This window comes from Myotis yumanensis, unplaced genomic scaffold (assembly GCF_028538775.1).
Source record: "Myotis yumanensis isolate MYYU_CA2020_CCGP unplaced genomic scaffold, mMyoYum1.0.hap1 SCAF_1, whole genome shotgun sequence".
Taxonomy (NCBI): Eukaryota; Metazoa; Chordata; class Mammalia; order Chiroptera; family Vespertilionidae; genus Myotis; species Myotis yumanensis.
Window position 1 is genome coordinate 217,510,746 of NW_027223752.1, and position 21,606 is coordinate 217,532,351.

Genomic DNA, 21,606 nt, shown 5'->3' on the forward strand with positions numbered 1-21,606 from the left:
ACAGGTTGACTAGGTTGTTACCTGTCATTTATCTATGACCACCCACTGAAGCCTGTTATTAAACTAAATAAGAGAAGAAAGGAGGTGCTGTAGCTTAAAAATTAGGGTTTCAAATGCTAGTGATTACAGAGAATGTGAATTTTGCACTTGAAGCAAAATTTAAAAGATATTATTTGGTAAACTCCAGGTACAATCAATATGTTCTATTTTTTTCCTATTGTGCTGTCCGATGTGGTCCTCACTAGCCATTTAAGTTCAATTTAAATTAATTAAAACAAAATATAATTTAACATCCAGTTCCTCATACTCCTAGCCACATTTCCAGTGTTCAATAGCCTCATGTGACTAGTGGCTACATATTATACAGTACGGAAATGGAATATTCTTGCTATCACCAGAAGTTCTTCTGGATTTCATTGCCTTAGACAGGCTAGTGGATAAGAAGAATTAAGAAGCATCCTGTATGAAATGGGATTTTCTTTACTTCAGTCTTGAGAAGAACATGAGGAATTTTTAAAGTTACTTCTAGAAATACAGCGAATGGTTAATGAACCAGAGTATTTCTCATGGCATTATTATAGGAATTCATGTAGAAGTCCACAGTAGGAGTTAATAGTTTACGGTTACTGACGTCATGTTTTGAGAGACTATTTAATGACATGAGAATATGCTGATGATATTAGTTAAAAACACACACACACCTCTCAATACATTATGATACCCAAATGTATGCAACATGGTAACTTCTCAGTCATTAGCTAATAGTGCTTTTTATACTTTTCCATATTTGTTTTCAATAAGCATGAACTATTAAGTTGCTAGAGGAAAAATATTTTTTAAAAGTACAAATATTTGAGGTTTGGAGCAGGTAGTGAATAAAATCTAAGGCACAAAACAAACTATGGGTGAATTCCTATTTTTGTCTCAGTGAGTAATGGAAAGGTTGCTGACATTAAAAGCGTTTCGATAGCAATCTCCAGGTCTAGGATCTGTCTTCAGGCTGAGTTCATTCTTGTTACCCATCAGGGATCTAATGAGTGTGATTCAGATAAAAGTTTTTCGGCTGGCAGCACTGCAGAAGGTGATATTAAAGCAAATAGCAATGTGCCAGGCCATCTGTAGATCAGAATAAGAAAATGGTTTCAAACAGAGAAATCAAAGTGTCACAGCAAAAAAAGCAACTTAGTCCAAAAGCTCGCCTTTATTGAACCAAAAATAATCAAGTCACTTAAAAAAATAATTTTCTTTACTTAATTTTGATGATTTCAAGATTTACATCTTAAGTTTTTTACAGGTAAGTTTGACACAATCAGCTTTAGCAAGCCCTTTCTCAATGCTCAGGCAGTTCTTAGCTGTCCTTTCAAGGATGATTCAGCCTTGTGGAAATTTTAGCAGCTTTATGATGGATCTCACACACTCCACATGTTAGATATATTTATAACACATGTATATGATTTCTATAAAGACAAATGGAACATGTACATGCATAAGTACTTTAATGCTTGCTATTATAAATCAAACTTTATAGAATGTTCTTCAACCTTTGCTTTTCAAGGACTGTACCACATACATGGACATTTTGGAGTTATTTAGAGAATGTAAAAATGTAAGCAGTTGCAAACGTTATTAATGAAGTGACTTGTTTAAAGGTTAAATTCCTAGTGAAAATAAGAATACCTATTGGGAGAACCGACAGTCAGTTGTTGAATCCCCTTTCAGACTGGCTTTTGACTTAAGATCAGGGAAAGGCATAATCTTAAGCTGGAAACACTTCTTGTGGACAGGCAGCGGAATGATTAGAAGAGAGTGAATCAAACAATTTGTGAAGAGAGTGAGTTAAGCATTTTGTGAAGACCCTAAAAGCACATTTCCTCCATTTTGCAGTGTTCCTCCAAACCACGATGGGTGCAATTTCCTGCCATGATCCTAAAAGTCATCTCGCCTTGGAGCTGTGTATCTGGCTGCTTGGAGAATGCCATCATCCAGACAAAGGACCTTTCCCATCAATGCAGAGCCTGCCAGGTCACCTCCAGATCATTGGATGATGGAATAATTTAAAGTTTTCATTTTAATCTCCTTGTGGAGATGTTTGTTCCATTTCACAATATTTTGCAACTAAACAACATTCCAATTCCCCACTCACCTACCATCACCACCTCCAATTTAGCTGCCAACTGCTTAAGAAGAGTCCAGAAACAGAGTTCTCCAAGCAGCATTTTGCTCCTTCATGGCCATGACCAGATTGCTCATCACTCCTTCAGTCTGCAGGTTGACGCTCTATCCACTGAGCCAAACCGGTTAGGGCTTGCTCATCACTCCTGACAGCCCTCAACTCTAAGAGAAGGAATGAGAAAACAAGCTGCACTGCATTTGCAAATACCAATTTTGAGTATGAAGCTTTAATCAGTGGAATGCAGGTGTTAGGAATATTGGAACTAATTTTTTTTCTTTATGCTTCCAACTCAGAAATTATGATAAGGTTTAGCAGAGAAAAACATCATTATTCATCTCTTCTTGAGTTCCCTGGAACTTGACATCATGATCTGGGCTTAGGTTGTCATTTAAAGTCACACGGCTTATCGCAGATCTGCTGAATTTATTCACATCACAGAGAAAGTCTGAGACACTATGTGAACACATTTATTGGTGCACGATGGTCCATGACACTGTGCTCAATACCAGGACTGCAGTGACAGATAAAACCTGCTTCAGCATTTGTAACCTGATGCTGTTTTTCTCATAATTTGGGTGATACGATATGGGGACCACCTTCTAATTTCTTGGGAGAGAGAATGGGGAAAAAGAGGGTCTGGTCAGTGCATCTATATCTTTGTTTTGGTCCCTGCATCAGTATTGATGATGACTGAACTCTTTGAAAGTTGTGGATCCTTTCCCAAGACTCTGTGAGCCCTTGCTGGTCTAGACCCCAGCACTACGCTGGTGTTCAAAGGCAATAGCTTTCAATTCATGCTGACACAACCAGATGCTCTTTTCAGAGTAAGACCCTTGGAGCTGGATTTAAGAAGTTTTCGGTCTCGTCTCTCTCCACTAACCCTCCAAGAAACATCGTAGAGGTTGAGTTACCTAGTTGTATTAGTTTCTTATTGCGGCTGTGACAAGTTACCTCAAATTTAGCAACTTACACAGAACAAATTTAGTATCTTACAGTTTTGTATGATAGAAATAGGAAGTGGGTCTCCCAGGGGTTAAATGAAAGCATGAACAAGGCTCCTTTTCTTCCTGGGGGCTCTAGGAGCGAATGTGATCCATTGTCCTTTCTAGTGTGTAGAGGCCTCCCACATTCTTTGGCTCCTGGCCTCATTCCCCTGTCTTCAAAGCCAGCAACATTGCACTTCTCTGTGTCTTTCTTCTCTCTGATTAGTCACATATGTCTCTGATTACTGCTATTGTTTGGCTGGCTTCTTCCACGTATAAGTCCCCTTCTGCCCTGGCTGGGTTGGCTCAGTTGGTTGGGCATGATCCTGTACACCGAAAGGTTGTCGGTTCGATTCCTGGTCATAGCACATGCCGGGTTGCCAGCTCGATCCCCAGGGACAGCAGATCAATGTTTTGCTCTCACATCAACGTTTCTCTCTCTCTCTCTCTCTCTCTCTCTCTCTCTCCCCCTTTCTCTCTAAAAATCAATAAAAATGGCCTGGAGGCAGCTCTCTTTTGCTGAGGGCAATTTCCAGAGAGCCCTGGGCTGAGGACCTTGAGGGCCATTCTTCCAGCAGAGGGGGAAACAAAGGCATGCCCCTGGGTGACTCCTCACACTGTCACTTCACTGATGACACCACCTTTCCAGGGCAGGCATCCTGTCTGCCGGGGAGAGGGAGGAGTTTGTAATATTTCAGACAACTGGACTTTTAATTCATGTCTAGAGTAGCTTTTATTACCTTGAAGGTAGCAGGAAAATCATGGGGCTTGCTCTATTTTTCATTCATGGGCAAGGAAAGAAATACCCCCACAGAAGGCATGTACAGAAACGTGTATCTAGATAACTAGCTAGATAAGCTTGCTTACATCCCCCAAGCCTTGGTTATAACTGCAGCTGTTTCTAGAGAAGCAGCATCAGGGAAGATAATCTTTGCATAAGAGCATTCCTCAGTGGGTATGGTCATGCAAAGGCAGGCCCTGGCTCAGTGCTTTTACGTGAGAGTGTGTGTGTGTGTGTATGTGTGTGTGTGTGTGCATGCGCATATGTGCCTTTGGCAGCCTGGCCTAGTTCTATGGAAACTCTTCTCAGAGTCATATTTTCAAATACATAAAACAGAATACAAGGAAAACCAATTTTTAAAAAATTGTGATATGGTTATATCATACTATGTTAGTGCAGTTTTGGTAATATTACTATACTTAAAATCCTTTTATTCTTGAAATATTAATGTTTATTCATGTAATCTATAATAATAAAAGGGTAATATGCTAATTAGACCAGACATCTTCTGGATGTCCTTCCGGACAAAGCCACAGTGGCAGGGGCCGTGGCAGAGGTAGTTAGGGGTGATCAGGTCAGCAGGGGAGGGCAGTTAGGGGTGACCAGGCCAGCAGGAGAGGGCAGTTAGGGATGACCAGGTCGGCAGGGGAGGACAGTTAGGGTCAACCAGGCTGGCAGGGGAGGGCAGTTAGGGGCGATCAGGCCAGCAGAGGAGCAGTTAGAGGCGATCAGGCAGGCAGGCAGGTGGGCGGTTAGGAGCCAGCAATTGGAGAGGGTGCAGGCCGGGCTGAGGGACTGGATTGAGGAACCCCCTTGACCCCCCCCACCCCCCCGTACAAGAATTTCGTGAACTGGACCTCTAGTATTATTATATGTAATATCATTTTTCTTGAATAATTGGTGTTTATTGCATGTAACATTATCATATTTTAAATTGTTTTTCTTGAGATATTAAAAAAATTGTGATATGTGTGCTGCATCACACATTAAATGACAAGATTTTAAGTAAAAATCTTGTCTTTTAATGTGTAATTTTAAGTTTCAAAGTAATTTCAAAATAATAATGGGAATAAATAATATTTTGAGTATCTGCATACCTATAATTAATATGAAAGTATCTTTGATTTTTATTGGTGCCAGGGTTGTTGGCATGGTGGTCTGTTGCCTATATTCACAGTTGAATGAAATGCTAAATTCCACTTCAAGATTACCGAAAATAACCACGTAAACCTGGATCCATCCCCTAAGCTGCCTTCTTCATTTCTACCCCTGGGCTGCTAGGCACAGTTCAAGGGCATTGTTCAATCGTGCAGATTGGCCCATCAAAAATTCATGGCTCCAAACCCAGTTCTACCCTCGTGATGCACAGCAGTGCACACACTGGCAGCTCTCCCGCTCTCTTTGGTGGCCATGCAAACCTTTACCACTCTCACAATCTCTGAGAATCAGCAAAAAGTGCCCCTTCCTCCAGCTAATTTGTTCTGATGTAATTGTACAAACTGCAGACCTCTGCCTTGAGGGTGAGGGAAACAGGGCTGCCACAGTTTCAAGGGGAAGCATCCCTGGCTGCACACATATTTGTGTCCAAATTCTTTTGGCCTGTGAACTCCCCGCCCCTGACTTTGGGTCCCCACTGCACATTGTATGCTTTCTCTGTCCCCATCCCCAGGGAAAGAGAAGCAGGGGTGGAGTCTGGTCAGCATGAATCAAGGCTTCTGTGGGTGAGAGAAGAAATCTCAAGGGATGCTCAGAGCATGATGGACACAGGACACAGGCATATGTGTGCATGAACAGCAGTGAGAGTGCACGTGTGTACTCTTCCAAATGGGCATGGCCTTGTGTGCAGTGTGGGTTTTTATGCAGGTAGAGGATCTCCTCTGCGTTTCCAAGATTTAATCAAGAGGTTGGAATCTCTTGCCTTCACATCCTGGGATAAATTAATATATGACGCCCTTGTGCGGTACACAACCTGGACACCTGTACTGATGACTCGGACCATAGTCTCTTCAAAATCCTTGTATCATTCCCATCTCTTCCATTGTTAGGGGATGGTTTTGCCTCCATTAATGTGAACTTCCTCAACTTCCTATTTCCCACCTGCAAATATTTGTGCCTTTCTTCTGTCTTTGCCCTTCAATTTCAGAGCATGAGGTGTCTGCTTTTTCTGCAAAGCCAGCACCTCCTATGCTCTTGATCCCATCAGAGGTTTCCTGTGGACTTTGCTGCATTAGTTATTCCCTCTTCAATCTTTGTTTCCAGTTATCCTATAACACCAATTCCATTCCATATAAGCCTTCTCTTGACTATGAAGGTCCCGTCTACTACTCTTTCTTCTCTCTCAGCCAAGCTTCTGGGAAGAGAACTCTCTACAATCATTTTCATTTCTTCACCTGATACACTCTGGCTCTTCCTCTATCACTCCCCGTAATGTCCATTCACAAGGGTCCTCCATAGCCTCCATGTTGCCTGATTTGTGGGTAGCTTTTCAGTCCTTATTTTATGGGACTACTCGGCCCATTTGACATTGATGGTCACTTCTTTCTGCAGGAAACTCTTGACTCTATAGCAGGGGTCCTCAAACTTTTTAAACAGGGGGCCAGTTCACTGTCCCTCAGACCGTGGGAGGGCCGAACTATAGTTTAAAAAAAAACTATGAACAAAATCCTATGCACACTGCACATATCTTATTTTGAAGTAAAAAAACAATACGGGAACAAATACAATATTTGTATTTGCATGTGGCCTGCAGGCCGTAGTTTGAGGACCCCTGCTCTATAGGCTTCCATGATACCTTCCCATACAGAGCCTATCAGCCCAACGTCCCTGTCTGATGGGCAGCCCCATGTCCTGAGACACAGAAAACCTACCCACAGCCAATCTGTGGAGGTCATGCTGAGCAGAGCCTGGATGGAAAGCTGCCATGGGAGGCCCTGGCCAAGACAAATAAGCAATAAATACGCAGAAGATGGCACAGAGAGAGACAGAGAGAGAAATGGGGAGAGGGAGACACAAAGACAGAGACAGAGAGAGAGAGAAACAGACTCAGAGACAGATAAAGACAGAGAGAGAGAAAGAGAGAGACAGAGAAACAGGCTCAGAGATAGACAGAGATGGAGATAGGGAGACAGAGAAGAAGCATGGACTTGCTAAGAGGTAGGAGTGGCAATAATATGTCAGCCCAGAGAGATGGATAGGGAAGCCTCACTTTCTATATTTACTGTTCCCAGTTCTGAATTGTTTGAGGACTTGAGGCCTGGCCCTTTTCATATCCGTGAGAGCGCTTTACCCCTATAATAAATGTACTGTTTATTGAGCTAGTGTTTAGGTTTCTGTTCATTATAATCCAAAGGAAGCTTGTCTAGGACAGACAACTTGAACTTTATAATTTGTCCTCTTAAATGTACATTTGTGGGTTTTATTGGGCCGGAACCACAAAGTTCCACATTGTAATTCTCTTTTGCCCTTTCCTGAGAACAACTGTATCAATGTGCATACATCTGATTTTGAGGCCCTACCAGCAAATGCTCTGAGTTCCTTAAGAGAAATTTTCAGAAGAAGATATGCTCATGAAACAAAACCCAACATGGAGGTCCAGGAAATGAGGCCGAGATGATGGACACCATCACTAACCTAAGGATCAAATTCCTCTGACATCTACTGAACATGTCAGTAAAATTCGGACTGCTCTATTTGTAGCTTCCTGATGTATGAAGAAAAATAGCTAATTGAATAATGAACATTTTTTTCTAACTATCCTTAAAACAATCTATTTTGGTGATAGAACCCTTTATTATACTTATGATAATTCACGGGCATGTGAAATGCTCGGTTCTCTGAAACTATTATGTTCAGCTATGACCCACAGTCCTTGTCGACCCATTCTCTCCTCCTTTCCCTCATGCATACTCATCACTGTGCAAGTTCTTTCGCTCTGTGCTCATACACTTCCCTCACCTCTCCATTCATTCCTGTACTTCCTTTAGACTCAGCTCAAATTTCACTTGTTCCATGAAGCCTTGCTCAGAGCCTCCAGTTGCAATCCTTATAATCTTCTTGGAATTCCTTTAGGCCAGCAGTACTCAACTGGCATCAGTTTTGTCCCTCAGGGACATTTGGTAATGTCTGGAGATATTTTTGGTTGTCACAACTGGAGGGACAGTGCTGCTGGCATTTAGTTGGTAGAGGCCAAGGATGTTGCTAAATATCCTACAATCCACAGAAGAGCCACCCAACAATGTCAATAATGTTAAGAAGCCCTGCAGTCTAGCCTGACTTTAGCACCATCAACCTTATCATTTGGTTACTCACTATGGTGTGAACTCTAAGGGCTGGATGGGAACTTTAAGAAACCAGCCAGTTGCCCCCCTGAATTTTGTGTGTACGAAGACTGACTGAAGAGAAGCTGCTGAAAGGCACAGAGAGTGCCATTGGCAGGGCTTTATTCCCTGACCCCTGAGCCTTTGACTAGTTCCATTTCACTGTGATGTGTTTTCTTTCTCCAGGAAGATTGAAAAAGTTTCTGTAAGCAAGGGTAGGGTCTTTAATTGAATGTGCAGTGACTCTCCCCTCCAACCTCCTACCCTAAGTCTAGTACTAAGAACACAGTACATACGTGTCAGGTCAAAATAACCTGAGGTTTTATAAAATATCATTTTATTCCCCTGCAAATGTATTTTCTTAAAGAACTGCAAGCTTTTCTCCTGGATATAACCTCTCAAAAATAAAGATGACTACATCTAAATCACAGGAAAAAGAAATTCTACAGAGACCTTCTGCGGAAGTATTTTCAACAGTAGAGTAAATAGCAGCCAACTGAGTTTTACACATTTAAATGACGGTGATGAAAATTACCACCTTAGCAGCACAGAGGAAAACAGGAAAGGTTTCTACTAAGGGGAATAATTAAATTCTTAGAGAGAACTGGAAAATAACCCCCTAAAAAACAAACAAACAAAAAATCAACAAAATACAGAACCTTATTTATCACCCATTCCCATAAATACATTTTTCTCCTTGGAGAAAAAAATGTGTAAGCAATTATTGACAATTAAAAAAGGCTAGGTTAAGCATGCAATGACAGAACAAGACTTTATAACGGAAAAGGAGAGCTGACTGACTAGTATTCTGCATTTTAGAGGCAGAACAGTAGTAGCAGATGAAGTGCAGGCCTGGAGCAAACTGATCCTGGACCAGAGTCTTGGCAGCGCTGTGGAGCAGCTGTGTGACTTGGGGTCAATGCCTGAATCCCTCAAATCCTGCTCTCCACAGCTTCGAAGTGAGAATCTGTAACAATACCTCCCAAACTATAAACTTGTGGGGATGTGATGAAGGAACACAGGACAAGTGCTCACCACAGGATCAGGCTAAATCCAAGCTGTCAGTAAATGACAGCTATTGTTGTAATGATTTCTACCTACTAAGCTTTAAATTTATTTTTGAAATAATGGAAAGACCATTTAGTCTTGTGATGTCAATTTTTACTTCCTTAGAAGAAATAAGAGAATTCCTTCATAATACAGAAAAGAACTTCCATGGAATAGGAATCTTCACACTTAATTACTGGCCAATTTAAAATAAGCAAAAGCTTTTAGATATGCATATGTGGGGCTTTTAAATTGTGTAAACACGTCTGACGTTGCTAGTACAGACTTAATTTAAACTTGAGCTCCTTAATTAAACCAACCTTCCTCCCTCCCTTTCTCCTTCCCTCCCTCCCTTCCTTCCTTCCTTCTTTTCTTCCTTCCTTCTTTCCTTTTTTCCTATCTTTTCTTTCCTTCTTTGGTCGTTCCTTTCTCCCTCCCTTTAACAAGATGTGCAAATGCAAGTATTTGGGGTTGTGTGACAGTATAAGATAACTATAGTGAGAGTGTCAAGCATCTAAGTGTTACGGAAAAGTCTGAGAAGGGAAATTTCAGCAACTTGGTTTCCAACCCTGGCTCTTACTAGGTATGAGATGTCAGGCAAGTCACTTAACTATTTCTCATGTGTAAAATAAGGGTCTTGGAAGATGATTACTGAGATTTCCTCCAGTTTTAGATACTGGATTGCATTTTTTTTTTTTTTTTTGGAAAGTCACAGCAGACATCCAATTCAAATATGCTGTTAAGAATGATTTTGTCTTAAAATTTTTTTTTAAAAAAATTGATTTCAGAGAGGGGAAGTGAGAAGGAGAGATAGAAACATCAATGTTGAAAGAGAATCATCAGTCGGCTGCCTCCTGCACGCTCCCTACTGGGGATCGAGGCTGCAGCAACCCAGACATGTGCCCTGACTGGAATCAAACCTGGACCTTCTGGTTCATGGGTCCATGCTCAATCATTGAACCACACTGGCCAGGCTGATCTTGTCTTTTTAATAGAAAGTTCAATCTCTGAGAAAAGAGTGAAACGTCATTCAATTTTAAAACGATATTTTACATTTGGAATAGATCTTTTGGTCCAAGCATTTTGCCCCTTAGTCCCCAAGCCAGAGCTGGCTTTATGGGTGCAGGACCCTACACTTAGAAGGGCTCCATGATTAATTTAATGCTCCACTATTGCCGTCTTGAAATTCTTAATGTTTGAACAAAAGGCCCTGTGTTTTTGTTTTACACTGGGCTTTGCAAATTATATAGCTGGTTCTGGCTATAACTTACAATTTACAGTGTAAGTTCTAAGCACGGGACTCTCTCCTTTTTTGCTGAGAAGCCTACACCGACCTCTTTCCTCTGCAGCCATTCTCAGTTTTTATGTTGGTATAAAACTGCTTCACCAGCCAGACTGCAGGATGTGAGGACAACTGTGCACAGGACACACAGTGCTTGCCTTTGACTTCAAAGGGCAGAGGCTCCATCACTCCGCCCAGCCACCTGCAGGGCTAGAGTCTCTTGTCAGCGGCAATTCCCACATGAGTGCAAATGTTTGCAAGGGTCTAGTAGACTGCATGGAGGACTCAGAGAGAAGAAAAAAAGCCTTTGAAAATTAAAGGCTGTCCTCAGGCCAAGGAAGCGCTCCATTCTGTAAACACCCCCAGTGCCCACCCCATGGCCTTATTGGCGTTCTTAGTATTTTCTCAAGGCCTGACCACCCTGCTACAGAAGTCTCTAAAGTGAAATAAGAAATAACTACTCAGAGAAAGGATCCGAGATCAGTGCTTGGGATGATGATTCAACTTGAAAAATCACTTTTGACCCCTTAGTGTGTGCTGTCAGTAAGCCAGGCGCTGAGGGCCCAGCAGGAAGCAAACATAATGAAGATGAGCTAATTCCAATTTGTCCCCGAGGCCTGGCCTTCATGGGTTTACTCCCAGCCTGTGAAATGGGGATACCGTCATAGAGCTGATAGGAGGATATAAGGAGATAATAAGTGACTAAGCACTAGAAGAAATACTTTGTGGAAGTATTTGCAAGGTGTAATGTAGCACATAATTTTTTAAAAAGGCGATTTATTCCTGGAGGTATGTACAGGTCCCCCCACCCCCTCAACAGGAGTAACTTAAATGGAAGCAGAGATAGGAAGAAATTTAAATGATTTGCGTTCTCTCAATTTTCAAACAGTGGAATTTGACATCCAGAGCAGCACCGAGGGGAATGCCAGCTGAATAGAGATGCCACCAGAGAAAAAGATCGTGCCCACGCCCATGCTAGCCATGTCTGCATCCAGAGCTTCCCGACCCGCTGTTTTCCTCTCCCCACGCCCGCCTGGTACCAGAGCCCGGGAGGGTAAGCTGACTCAGCCCGCCCTGGGCTCCCGCGCAGTCAGTCCTCGCAGTTGCGGTAAAACCCGCTCGGAAAGGAAGCGGGCGAGGCGAGAGGGGGCGGGGCCGGGACGCTGTGGGCGGGGCATAGGGGGCGGGGCCTTTCCGAATCGGGCCGTTGAAGCTGCGACCTCACGGAAAACAAGCCAGCGAGGGGCGGGGCCAGGCTGCGGTGGGCGGGTTAGGGGGCGGGGCCACATAGTGGCTTCGCGCGGTGCAGGCGGAGCCCGCGGCTGGGCGCGGAGACGCCGGGCGGAGCCCAGGTGGGTGGGGCTGGAGGGGCGAGTCCAGGGCGGGGTTCGCCGCGCGCGGGGGCCGAGCCTGGCCAGTCCGCGCGCCCGCCAGCTCCGGAGCGGCGCGGTCTGCCAGATCCCGGGACGCGGCGCCCGGGGGGAGAGGGCGAAGGGACGCGGCGATGGCTTCGCGGGGACTCCCGGATTTCGCCGTCCTCGCCGCCGCGGTCTTGGTGGCAGGCACCGTGAGCTCGCCGCTCGTGGGCCCGGGTGAGTTTCCCGTCGGGGCTGGGGCTCGCCGGAGGAGCGAGGGATCGAGACCGCCGCCCCGCGGCGCCCCGCGCAGCTCCAGTCCGGGCTCAGCCCGCGGCGCCGGCGCTGCACTCCGGGCTGTCCCGGGCGGCCCGGGCGGCCGCGGCACTGGCTCGGTCCCCCCTTCCCGCCGGCGCTGCTCCCGCCTTCACTCCTCTCACCGGCTCCTCTGTGTCGTCCCCGGTGCAGGGACCCGGCCGGGTCTTGCCTTCCTCTGGGGCGCCCCCTCCGGGCAGGCACCCCGGAGCCCCGCGAACCCTTTTGCTGCCGCCCTCGCCCTCCAAGGCTCCGCGAGCGGAAGATCGTGACAGCGGAGACCCGGTGCGCTGTCGCCGTCCTCCCCCTCGCCCCCCCGCGGCCCTTTTATAGTTTAAAACCTTGGGCCGAGTTTCAATTTCTTCACTTTCCAAGTTTTAATTTATTTTAGTGGTTGGTGAGTTCTTGTAACAGGTTGGGGGATTTCAGATTTCTTCTGACATATCCTGTATAAATCAGGCTTGGAAAAAGGGAAGACGCGTTCGTGAACGTAACAGTTTTTTTTTTTTTTTTTTTTCTTGAGAGGATTCCTGTCACCACAAAAGGAACCTTCTGTGGTCAGAGCAGGAAGCCGCCCGCGGAGCTGATAAAAGTGTTGCCGCCAATGATGAGCTTAGAGCAGGAATTTTTAATGGAAACCTAAGAGGATCTGTCACTTGTCCTGTCGCAAACTCTTGTTTTTATATAACTGTAGGCACCGGGGGTGCCTTACCACCATATCCCCCCTCTTAATGGCCACCTCGCTGAGCGGTTTAAAAAAAATAATAAGCGTATGTATACCTTCTTGGCCAATTGGGGTTTCCACGACCTGGAATCTGACGTCAGCAAGCTCTTCTCAGCTTGAGCAGCTCCTCTCCAGGTCCCGGTAATAAGCATCTGGAAGCCTTCCAGCTGTGACCGGCTCCTCCATAGAAACACACGCGCTGTTCTTCACGCTGGAGCAGAGTCCAATGACAGCTTTTAAACCGGCTTGTCACTCTGGCCTTTACTTTCACAGAAACCAGAGCATGTTAGGAAGGAAGTAGGATGGATACTGTATCTCCCGATTCTGTATTAGCAGACCTGTATTTCCTTCGGCCATCCTTCCCGGGGGACCTGGCGGCCAGTGACATGCGTTATGTATTGGCTGGGAGATTTTGGTTGGTAGCCTGCGTTTCATTGCTGAGACAGGTAGGTGCCTTACCAGGTTCAAAGGGGGACCCGAGGGTGTAGCCAGTCCTGAGAGATAACAGAGCCAGTTGCTCCAGAATTTGAAGAGTTTAACCGGGGCGTAAAATGCAGCACCTGATGCATGTAATCCTCCATCCACACGAGAAATCCACCCCCTCGAGTAAGATTGTGTTTCCATGGATCTCTGAGCAGCACCCAGGAACGTAAGAAAACTCTCACCTGAATTGCACAGTAACCTTTTGGCTGAAAGGGAACACTCCAGAAGCATAAGGTGTCTAAAAAGGAAAGGGAACAGAGTACAGATTTGCCAGGGTGCCCTGAGGCCTGACCAGTCAACAGCTGTGGTCACCCGCTGGCATCTAAGACAGTGTTCATGTTTGTTGGGAATGTTAGGAAGTAGGGAGAAAGAAATGGGAAGTCATGTTGAGTGCCTGCGAAGTGCCGGGCTTCCAGCTGTGCACTTCATATGCATTTTTATACTTGTTGCTCAGAATCCTAGGAAGTTGTAGTTTCCAGTGAGGCAATGGAGGCCCAGAGCAGTTAAACAATTGGCCCAGCATCACATAGCTAATGTATCAGTCAGCCTTTAATCAGAGAAGCAGAATCACTGGGAGGTGTGTGAGTGTTTATCTCTATGTATCTCTATCTTTGATAACCTAGCCAGCTTAATTCCAAAGTTCATTCATTCTCTTTCCACTGTACCCACAGGTCCCCCAGAGAGAAAATAGAGCAGAAATCTTGTTGAGATTGTAAGACAGGGAGTTTAGGACGTTTTAAAATTGTAGGCATGGGCTTATCAGAAGGTGGGAAGCAGAGGAAAGCAGAACAGGTAACTTCACAGTGGGTAGTGGCAATGTCTTTCACTTCCTGCCTAGTAGGTGAATCTCATTAAATTTCTGTCTTCTCAGTAGCAGCATTTGAAACTATATATGGCAAGCAGCAGAAGGGATGATTTTCCACATCTTGGCTTATTTATGTCCTTCAGTTCTCTGGTTACTCAACCTTTGGGTTTATTTGTTTCTCTACCAGACAGTGAGCACAGCCTCCTAGTAAGGAGTGAGTGGCGAAGGGCCAGGGGCTGGTGAATGAGAAGTGCCCTGTCCCTGGGCTCTGAGGGCTGCCTTCCAGCCTCCTCACTCCTCATTGAGATGCTAAAGATAAGCTTTATTAAATTCTGTTTCTCCTTTGGCCAGATAGCTACCCAGATGTACGTAAACATCAGTAGACAGAATATTTTGAAAAAGCACCCCTTGGAGTTTGGGCTTTCCAAGTCCAAATTTAATTTAAAGAGGAAATGGAAAAATTTGAGAAGTGCTTGTTATTCCCTCTCTTCCCCTGTTTCCACGCTGACCGCACAGATAAATCAATCAATCTATTTGGGAGTAATTGAATTTGAATGAGAGAGGTCAAAGTTCGATAGAAGCAAAAATTTTCATTGTTACTTTTCAAAAAATTGTTTGGCTCTGATATTGAAGTTTAATTATATATTGAGAAGTTATTTAAAACTGACAAAAGTGATTTAAATTGTCATTGGTTAAAACTATTATGTTGAGTGGTTTCTAATTTTTTTAGGGCACTTCAGCAGTTGGTAAAAATTTGATAGGCTGCTGAAAGCATGTGGAATAAGGAGTGTGGTGTGGCTACCAAAGACTAAAATTGGAATATGGAGTTAATTCATTGTAGGCACTCTTTTTAAAGGAAGGAATGACATGTTTATTATTTCTGTTTTGTGACAGGTTCTGGTCTGTGTACTCAGATCATTTAATTCTTACAACACCCTGTCCTATACTAAATACTAGAATAATTTTTTTAGATTTATTGATTTTAGAGAGAGAAACATCAATTTGTTTTCACTTACTCAAGTATTCATTGGTTGATCCTTTAAGTACTAGAATAATTTAAATATTCTTTTTTTTTATAGATGAAGAAATTTTGTTTCTGGGAAGTTAGCTTGAAAATGTCACTTAATAAAGTATATGATTGTCTAACCACTATTCTATACACTTGAAACTAATACACAGTAATATTGAATGTAAACTGTACTTGAAAAGTAAAATAAAATGAAAAAGTCACTCAGTTATGCTAAGTGAAATAAGCCAGTCAGAGAAAGACAAGTATCACATGATCTTACTCATATGTGGAATCTAATGAACAACATAAACTGACAAACAAAATAGACCTAGAGACACTGAATCATGCAACAGACTGACGTATTTCAGAGAGAAGAGGTGGGGGTGGGAAGAGATTAACCAAAGAATATATATATATGTCCCATGGACACTGACAATAGTGCGGTGAAGGCCTGGGGAAAGGGTTGAGGGGGTCAGTGGGGGAAAAAAGGGACAGCTGTAATACTTCCAATAATAAAGATTTTAAAAAAAGAAAAGAAAAAGTCACTCAAATATATGTTGGGTTTTGACCTTGGTTAGATCTATTCAATTCTGAAGCCTGTTCTTATTATATTACTAAATCATTTTGTTTTTCTTTCAAGTGAGAAATTTCTTTTTATTCTAAGATATTTATGAAAGAAGCACTAAGGGTAATGGCAGGATACAATGGAAAGAGCATCAAGTTCTAAGTCAGAGACCTAGACTTGAAGTCAAAAGTGAAGAAGGGCCCCTACCGCTTTCAGGAGTGTGGCTTTCTGCCTCCATTTTCTTACCTGTAAAATGGGCGTGTGCCAACTCCTATTTTTATCTACCTTATTGGTCGCCAGTAGGGATCAAATGAGCTATTGTCTCTGAAAGGTCTTAGCAAATGGCAAAGTGGCATATACCTTTTATCCTGTGTATCTTTTTTTCTGTATTTCTTCCACAAAGTGCTTATCAGGTTGGACTTATATTACACTGTCAGTCAAACTATCTAATAAATGTATACCACTCATACTGTAAGGCTTTCATTCTTTAAGTGGTGATAGTTTTGCAATGATGGGTTCATTGGCAATATATAAAAGCCCAAAATGATGCTTCAGATTCATGAGTTTGCTGCCACTGACTGGGAGTTAAGTAGCCAAGTCTTCTTTTCCCATTTTCCCTCTGTTAAAATACAGTGCTCTGGGTATTTTTGGAAAGTTCCCCACAAGATTTAAAATTTGGGGGGAGGGGGTCTCATTACTTCAAGGCACTGGCCACTGTTAGTCTATGTTACTCTGGTCTCTATATACAGTATTTTTTACTTGGATAGGATCATAATGCAAATATAATTTTGTGTCCTATGTTTTTCACTTAATGTTTGTTATACACGAAGGTTCTCCATTTCCCTACATTTAAAAAATGGCTGCATCATAATCTATTATAAGGATTCACTGCATTTTACCTCATTGTGCCTCCATTTTAGGATATTTTATTATATTTTTTTGTCAATCCTCACCCGAGGATATTTTTCCATTGATTTTTAGGGACAGTGAAAAAGAGAGGGAAAGACAGAGAAACATCGATGTGAGAGAAACACATCGATTGGTTGCCTCCTGCACGAGCCCCGACCAGGGCCTGGGCTGGGGAAGAGCCTGCAACCAAGGTATGTACGTGCCCTTGACCAGAATTGAACCCGGACCCTTTGGGCTGCAGGCTGACGCTCTATCCACTGAGCCAAACTGGCCAGGGCATTAGGCTATTTTAGTTGTTGCTAATTATTTTCAAACTAGAGGCCCGGTGCACGAAATTCATGCATTTGAGGTGGGGAGGTCCCTCAGCCCAGCCTGTGCCCTCTTGCAGTCCGGGACCCTTCGCTCCTTACCGCTTGACTCGCCGCTGCGCTTGCCAGCCATGAGCCCGGTTTCTGGCTGAGCAGTGCTACCCCTGTGGGAGCTCACTGACCACCAGGGGGCAGCTCCTGCATTGAGCATCTGCCCCCTGGTGGTCAGTGCACATCATAGCGACTGGTCATTCTGGTTGTTCCACCATATGGTCACTTAGGCTTTTATTATATAGATGAATTTTAAAACTCATTGTTTCAGTGTTATTGATGACTTCCCAGGAAATGCATTACTGAAAAGGCATTTAGGGGGAGAGGAGGTTCAATGGTATTCAGGTTTTTGAGGCCTTGATGACATCAACATTGGTGACCTGAACGTTGTCCCACTTTGCATTCTCATAGCAGTAGTCAAAGCACTCACTTTTCACACTATTGACATTTTCTCTGAAAAATGTATTTGCTAGTTTGTAGGTGAAAATTGGTACCTTGATTATTTGTATGTTCTCATATATTGACTATTTTTTCTAGTATTTGAGCCATTTGCACATGTCTGTAATCTTTCATGGACAATTCTGAAATCTGAAAGTCTCTGAAAACCAAAAGGTTTTTTTGAGGCTTTTTGCATACTCCGTTGGTGGTAAACCCTAATCTGAACCGATGTGAGATTCTATAGTATATATTTATCCCACTCAGTGTGAATACTGCTAAGTTTTGCTGCAGTTATATTAGTGAGTTTGATTTCTGAGTGTTACATAATGTGTGCTAAATGTATTACAGTACTTTTTTGGAATCACAGTCTGACTTTTCGAGGCACATCTGACCCCCAGGTTTTCAGATAAGGGATCATGGTCCTGCATTTTCCGCTTTGTGACTCATCTATTCTTGTCTGTGGGCAGCCAACTGTAAAACTGCTCAAAATAGTAAAATATCCTGTGGAGAAAATAACTCCTCAAATGAGTGGTATGTCATGAAAGAAGCATTATTTCGATATTCTAGTGTGGGATCTAGTAAGATAAAGCTATCTGGGGAAAGCAGGAGTTTTGTTTATTCTAGGTGGCTTTAGGGATGGGTGCCCATTATAATGGAGACGGATGGAGGAGTTGGGCCAATTTCTCCTCTGCCAGTTATTGACATACGTCTCTGTGAGGGAGAAAAGGAATAGAATCCACCCCAGGGACTTTTTGGGGGAAGGGGGGGGGTAGAGGGTGGCAGATACTGAGTTCCTGTGCCAGTCATCTCACCTTGAGGATCCTTTTGCCAAACTAGCTGAACTTGGGAAACTGGTTTTGTGTTCCCCCTTTGAGATACCCCAAGGCCCCATCTTCTTGTCTTTGCTCCTGCCAGGATTCCAAACAGCTGAGCTCTCCCTGGCTCCCCTACCCCATTTTGTTTGTACATCCCGGGGTATGACCACCAATAAAGTGCCTGTGGTACAGAGGGGAGAAAAATCTTTCAACCATTTTTCTCATCTATATCGTGGAGCATATATGGCAGAGTTGCCTTGTGGATTGTTTTGAGATAAAATATGCTTGGGTATGGCCATATCACCCTGAACGCACCTGATCTTGTCTGATCTCGGAAGCTAAGCAGGGTCGGGCCTTGTGAGTACTTGGATGGGAGATAAAACATGTTTGTCATGAAGTGTTCAAAAAGTATACTAGATTATTATTTTGTTCTTAACTAAATACTAACCATTTACTAACAGCTATCAGATGGGGGACAAAGTTCTGAACTGCCCCAGAGGTTTCTTTTCAGGTGCCCTCTCTCTTCTTGCTCTTGAGCCCTGGATGCTGAGGGTGGTATGTAATGGGCTCCAGGGGAAGGGGAGGAATAGGGACCAGTGGACTTGGCAGGGAATTCCCTTGGGATGCAGGGGATACATAGGACTGAGCCATTTAGCTACCAAAATTAGGCAAGGAAGGAGAGAAAGTAAAAAGGGAAAGAAACTGTTACCTTATGTGACACATTTTTGGGGGAAAATTTTTGGAAGATTCAATAATTGGTTTATTTCTAGCCAGTCCATCTATAGGTATAGCCATAAAATTTTGATAGTTTCCCCCTAAGATCTGATGTAATTATTGGCATGATTTTTTATTATCCAGGGTATGATTTTGAGCCTATGCTAATGAGTGACTTAGGGTGGTACAGCCTCATGATGTAGATCTAAGCCCTTTACCTGGGTGGGGGGGGGGGGGGGCGGCGGGCGTCTGGTGCTGTCTCCCTTTAGATAGTGTCAGAACTAATTACTTGGTGGTGCTGGAAAAAACACAAATTAGAATGAGCAGACTCCTGTGGCCCTAGGGCTGGAAGGGACCTTGATAATCTTCCTAAAGCTGCTTATTTTTAAATTTTATTTATTAAATTGATTGGGGTGACATTGGTCAACATGAACATATAGGTTTCAGGTATGGGTTTCTATGTTACAAGATCTGTATATTGTACTGTGTGCCCACCACCCAGAGTCAAATCTTCTTCTGTCACCTTATATTAGGATCCTCTTCTCCTCCAACCGCTTCCCTCTGCCAACCACCACTCTGCTGTTTGTGTTCATGAGTTTCAGTTTTATATCCCACATATGAGTGAAATCCTAATGGTTTTTAGCTTTTTCTGACTGACTTATTTCACTTAGCGTAATGCTCTCAAAGTCCATCCATGTTGCTTTTCATCCTTTCTCATGGCTGAGTAGTGTTTAGTAGATGAGGAAGCTGAGTTAGCAACGCTAGGACTCTTCCCCTTGTGTCAGAGCTGGCCGTCCATGGAAACGGCCCAGCAATGCCACTCCTGGCAAAGCTCCTGGGTCTACATCTGCCCTCGGTCCGCACACTCCAGGGCCTGGTGTCTCAGCTCTGGATCTGGGGTGAGCGGCCCTGAGAAGAATAACTTTGGCTGACTAACTTCTGAGACGAATTGTGTTGTTTTCAGTTGTGTAATTTAGAGTCAGAGGGGACTTGGTGGTCATTTTGTAATGAATCCCTCTCTTTGCAGACGGGGAAACTGAGCCTGAGAGGTTCAGTGGCCTGTGGAAGGCAGTGAGGGCCCTGGTTCGCCAGCAGCAGAGGAGCAGACCGTTTGGTTTGGTGAGGGAGGGCCTGTGTGTGTGTGTGAGTTTTGGTCACGGTCCAAGACTCAGATCCAAGCACAGGACCCAGAACAGAGCAGACATTTAGAAGGAAGGAAGGAAGAAAGGAAGGAAGGAAGCCAGAGCTGAAACCCAGGTGTTTTTGTTGGCAGTGGCGAGAATGGCACCAGGTGCTAGACTGGTGGGATCAGACCGGACCTTGGTTTAGCAACCTCGGTACTGGCTAGGAAAGAATTCAGAGCTGAGACTCAAGCTGTAAGATAACGTTTATTTAGAAGTCACAAAGATAGAAGTGAGTGGTAGAAGAATGGGCTTAGGAAATAAGTTACAGGGGTGAAAGAAGGGGCCCTGTTGCTTAGGAGAAAGAAGGGTAAGGTAAGACCTCAGGGGGAGAGGGGGAGAGGAAGGGGAGAGGAACGGCATGGGTGTGCTCCTGAGAGGGAGAGCTGGCTGGGTCCTCCATCCTAAGGGCTTTTAAGGGTGGGGATTTTAGGGGAAGTCCCAGGGGAGGATCTTAATGGAATATTCATCGTTTTCCAGGTGTGTCTTCAGAGTCCTGGTCTCCATTGATTGATTGGTCAGTGCCAGGGCAGGGGGTCATGAGTCAATGCAGCAGGTCCTGAGTCAGCCATGGTATTGCTTGTCTGGTTTGGCTGCTTTTCTAGGCCTGGACCTGAAACATAATTGAGGCCTAGAAGTAATTTGATGTGGGTCAGCACCTCATTGTCCTGGTGGCTTAATGCTTATTCTTTGGCCCCCTTGTTTGTATCCCCTCTAAAGGGGTCTGACCTTCATGACTAGCAACATGCCAGAGAGGAAAGGTCCGGGGAGGGTCCAAACTGCATGACCACTATATGAAACGTCAGGGGGTCCAAACTGCGGGACCAGAGATATGCCAGGGGAGGAAAGGTCACCCTGGGGGTGAGGTCCTTGTTTTTGAGGTTTTGCCCGTTGCTGGGCACCCGGAGCTTTCTTCTCTGATGACCTTCTGAACTTGGCCCATCGTCCTTGCTCTGCTCATGTCTGTGTAACTGCCTACCACGTTTTGACTCTGCTCGAGGCTTTTTCTTTATAATAAAGCAAACAGTTAGGCTTTCCAAGGTTCACCCACAAATCTTAGCTGTAGTCTCTGCTCCTGCTCCCTTCCCGAATTGGTGGTCAGCCAGCCCAGAGCCATGGAGATAAGAAGAAATGACAATAAAAAGTAAGCAGGTACTGCTTGTATCAGGTGAGTACGGTGTGATGCTGGTACGTTTGGAAACGTTAGTGGAAATTTTCAGTACAAAGGTTTTCAAAACCTAAATTCATTCATGAAGCTCTTTTCAAAGACAAACTAAATTCAGTTGTGTTTCTACAACCAGCACTTCAAATGTACCCATTAATTGCATATCCATCATATTTTATAATATTTT

At 44.0% G+C, this 21,606-nt stretch overlaps 1 protein-coding gene across 1 annotated transcript in view; it reads left to right on the forward strand.

Moving 5' to 3' along the window:
- The first annotated feature begins 11,993 nt into the window (after positions 1-11,993).
- RELL1 (RELT like 1) overlaps positions 11,994-21,606 on the forward strand; it is a 69,159-nt gene continuing 59,546 nt past the window's right edge. Inside the window, exon 1 of the mRNA XM_070398045.1 lies at positions 11,994-12,174. Coding sequence (XP_070254146.1) covers positions 12,087-12,174 — 88 coding nt within the window. The 5' untranslated portion in view covers positions 11,994-12,086. The remainder of the gene's footprint in view (positions 12,175-21,606) is intronic.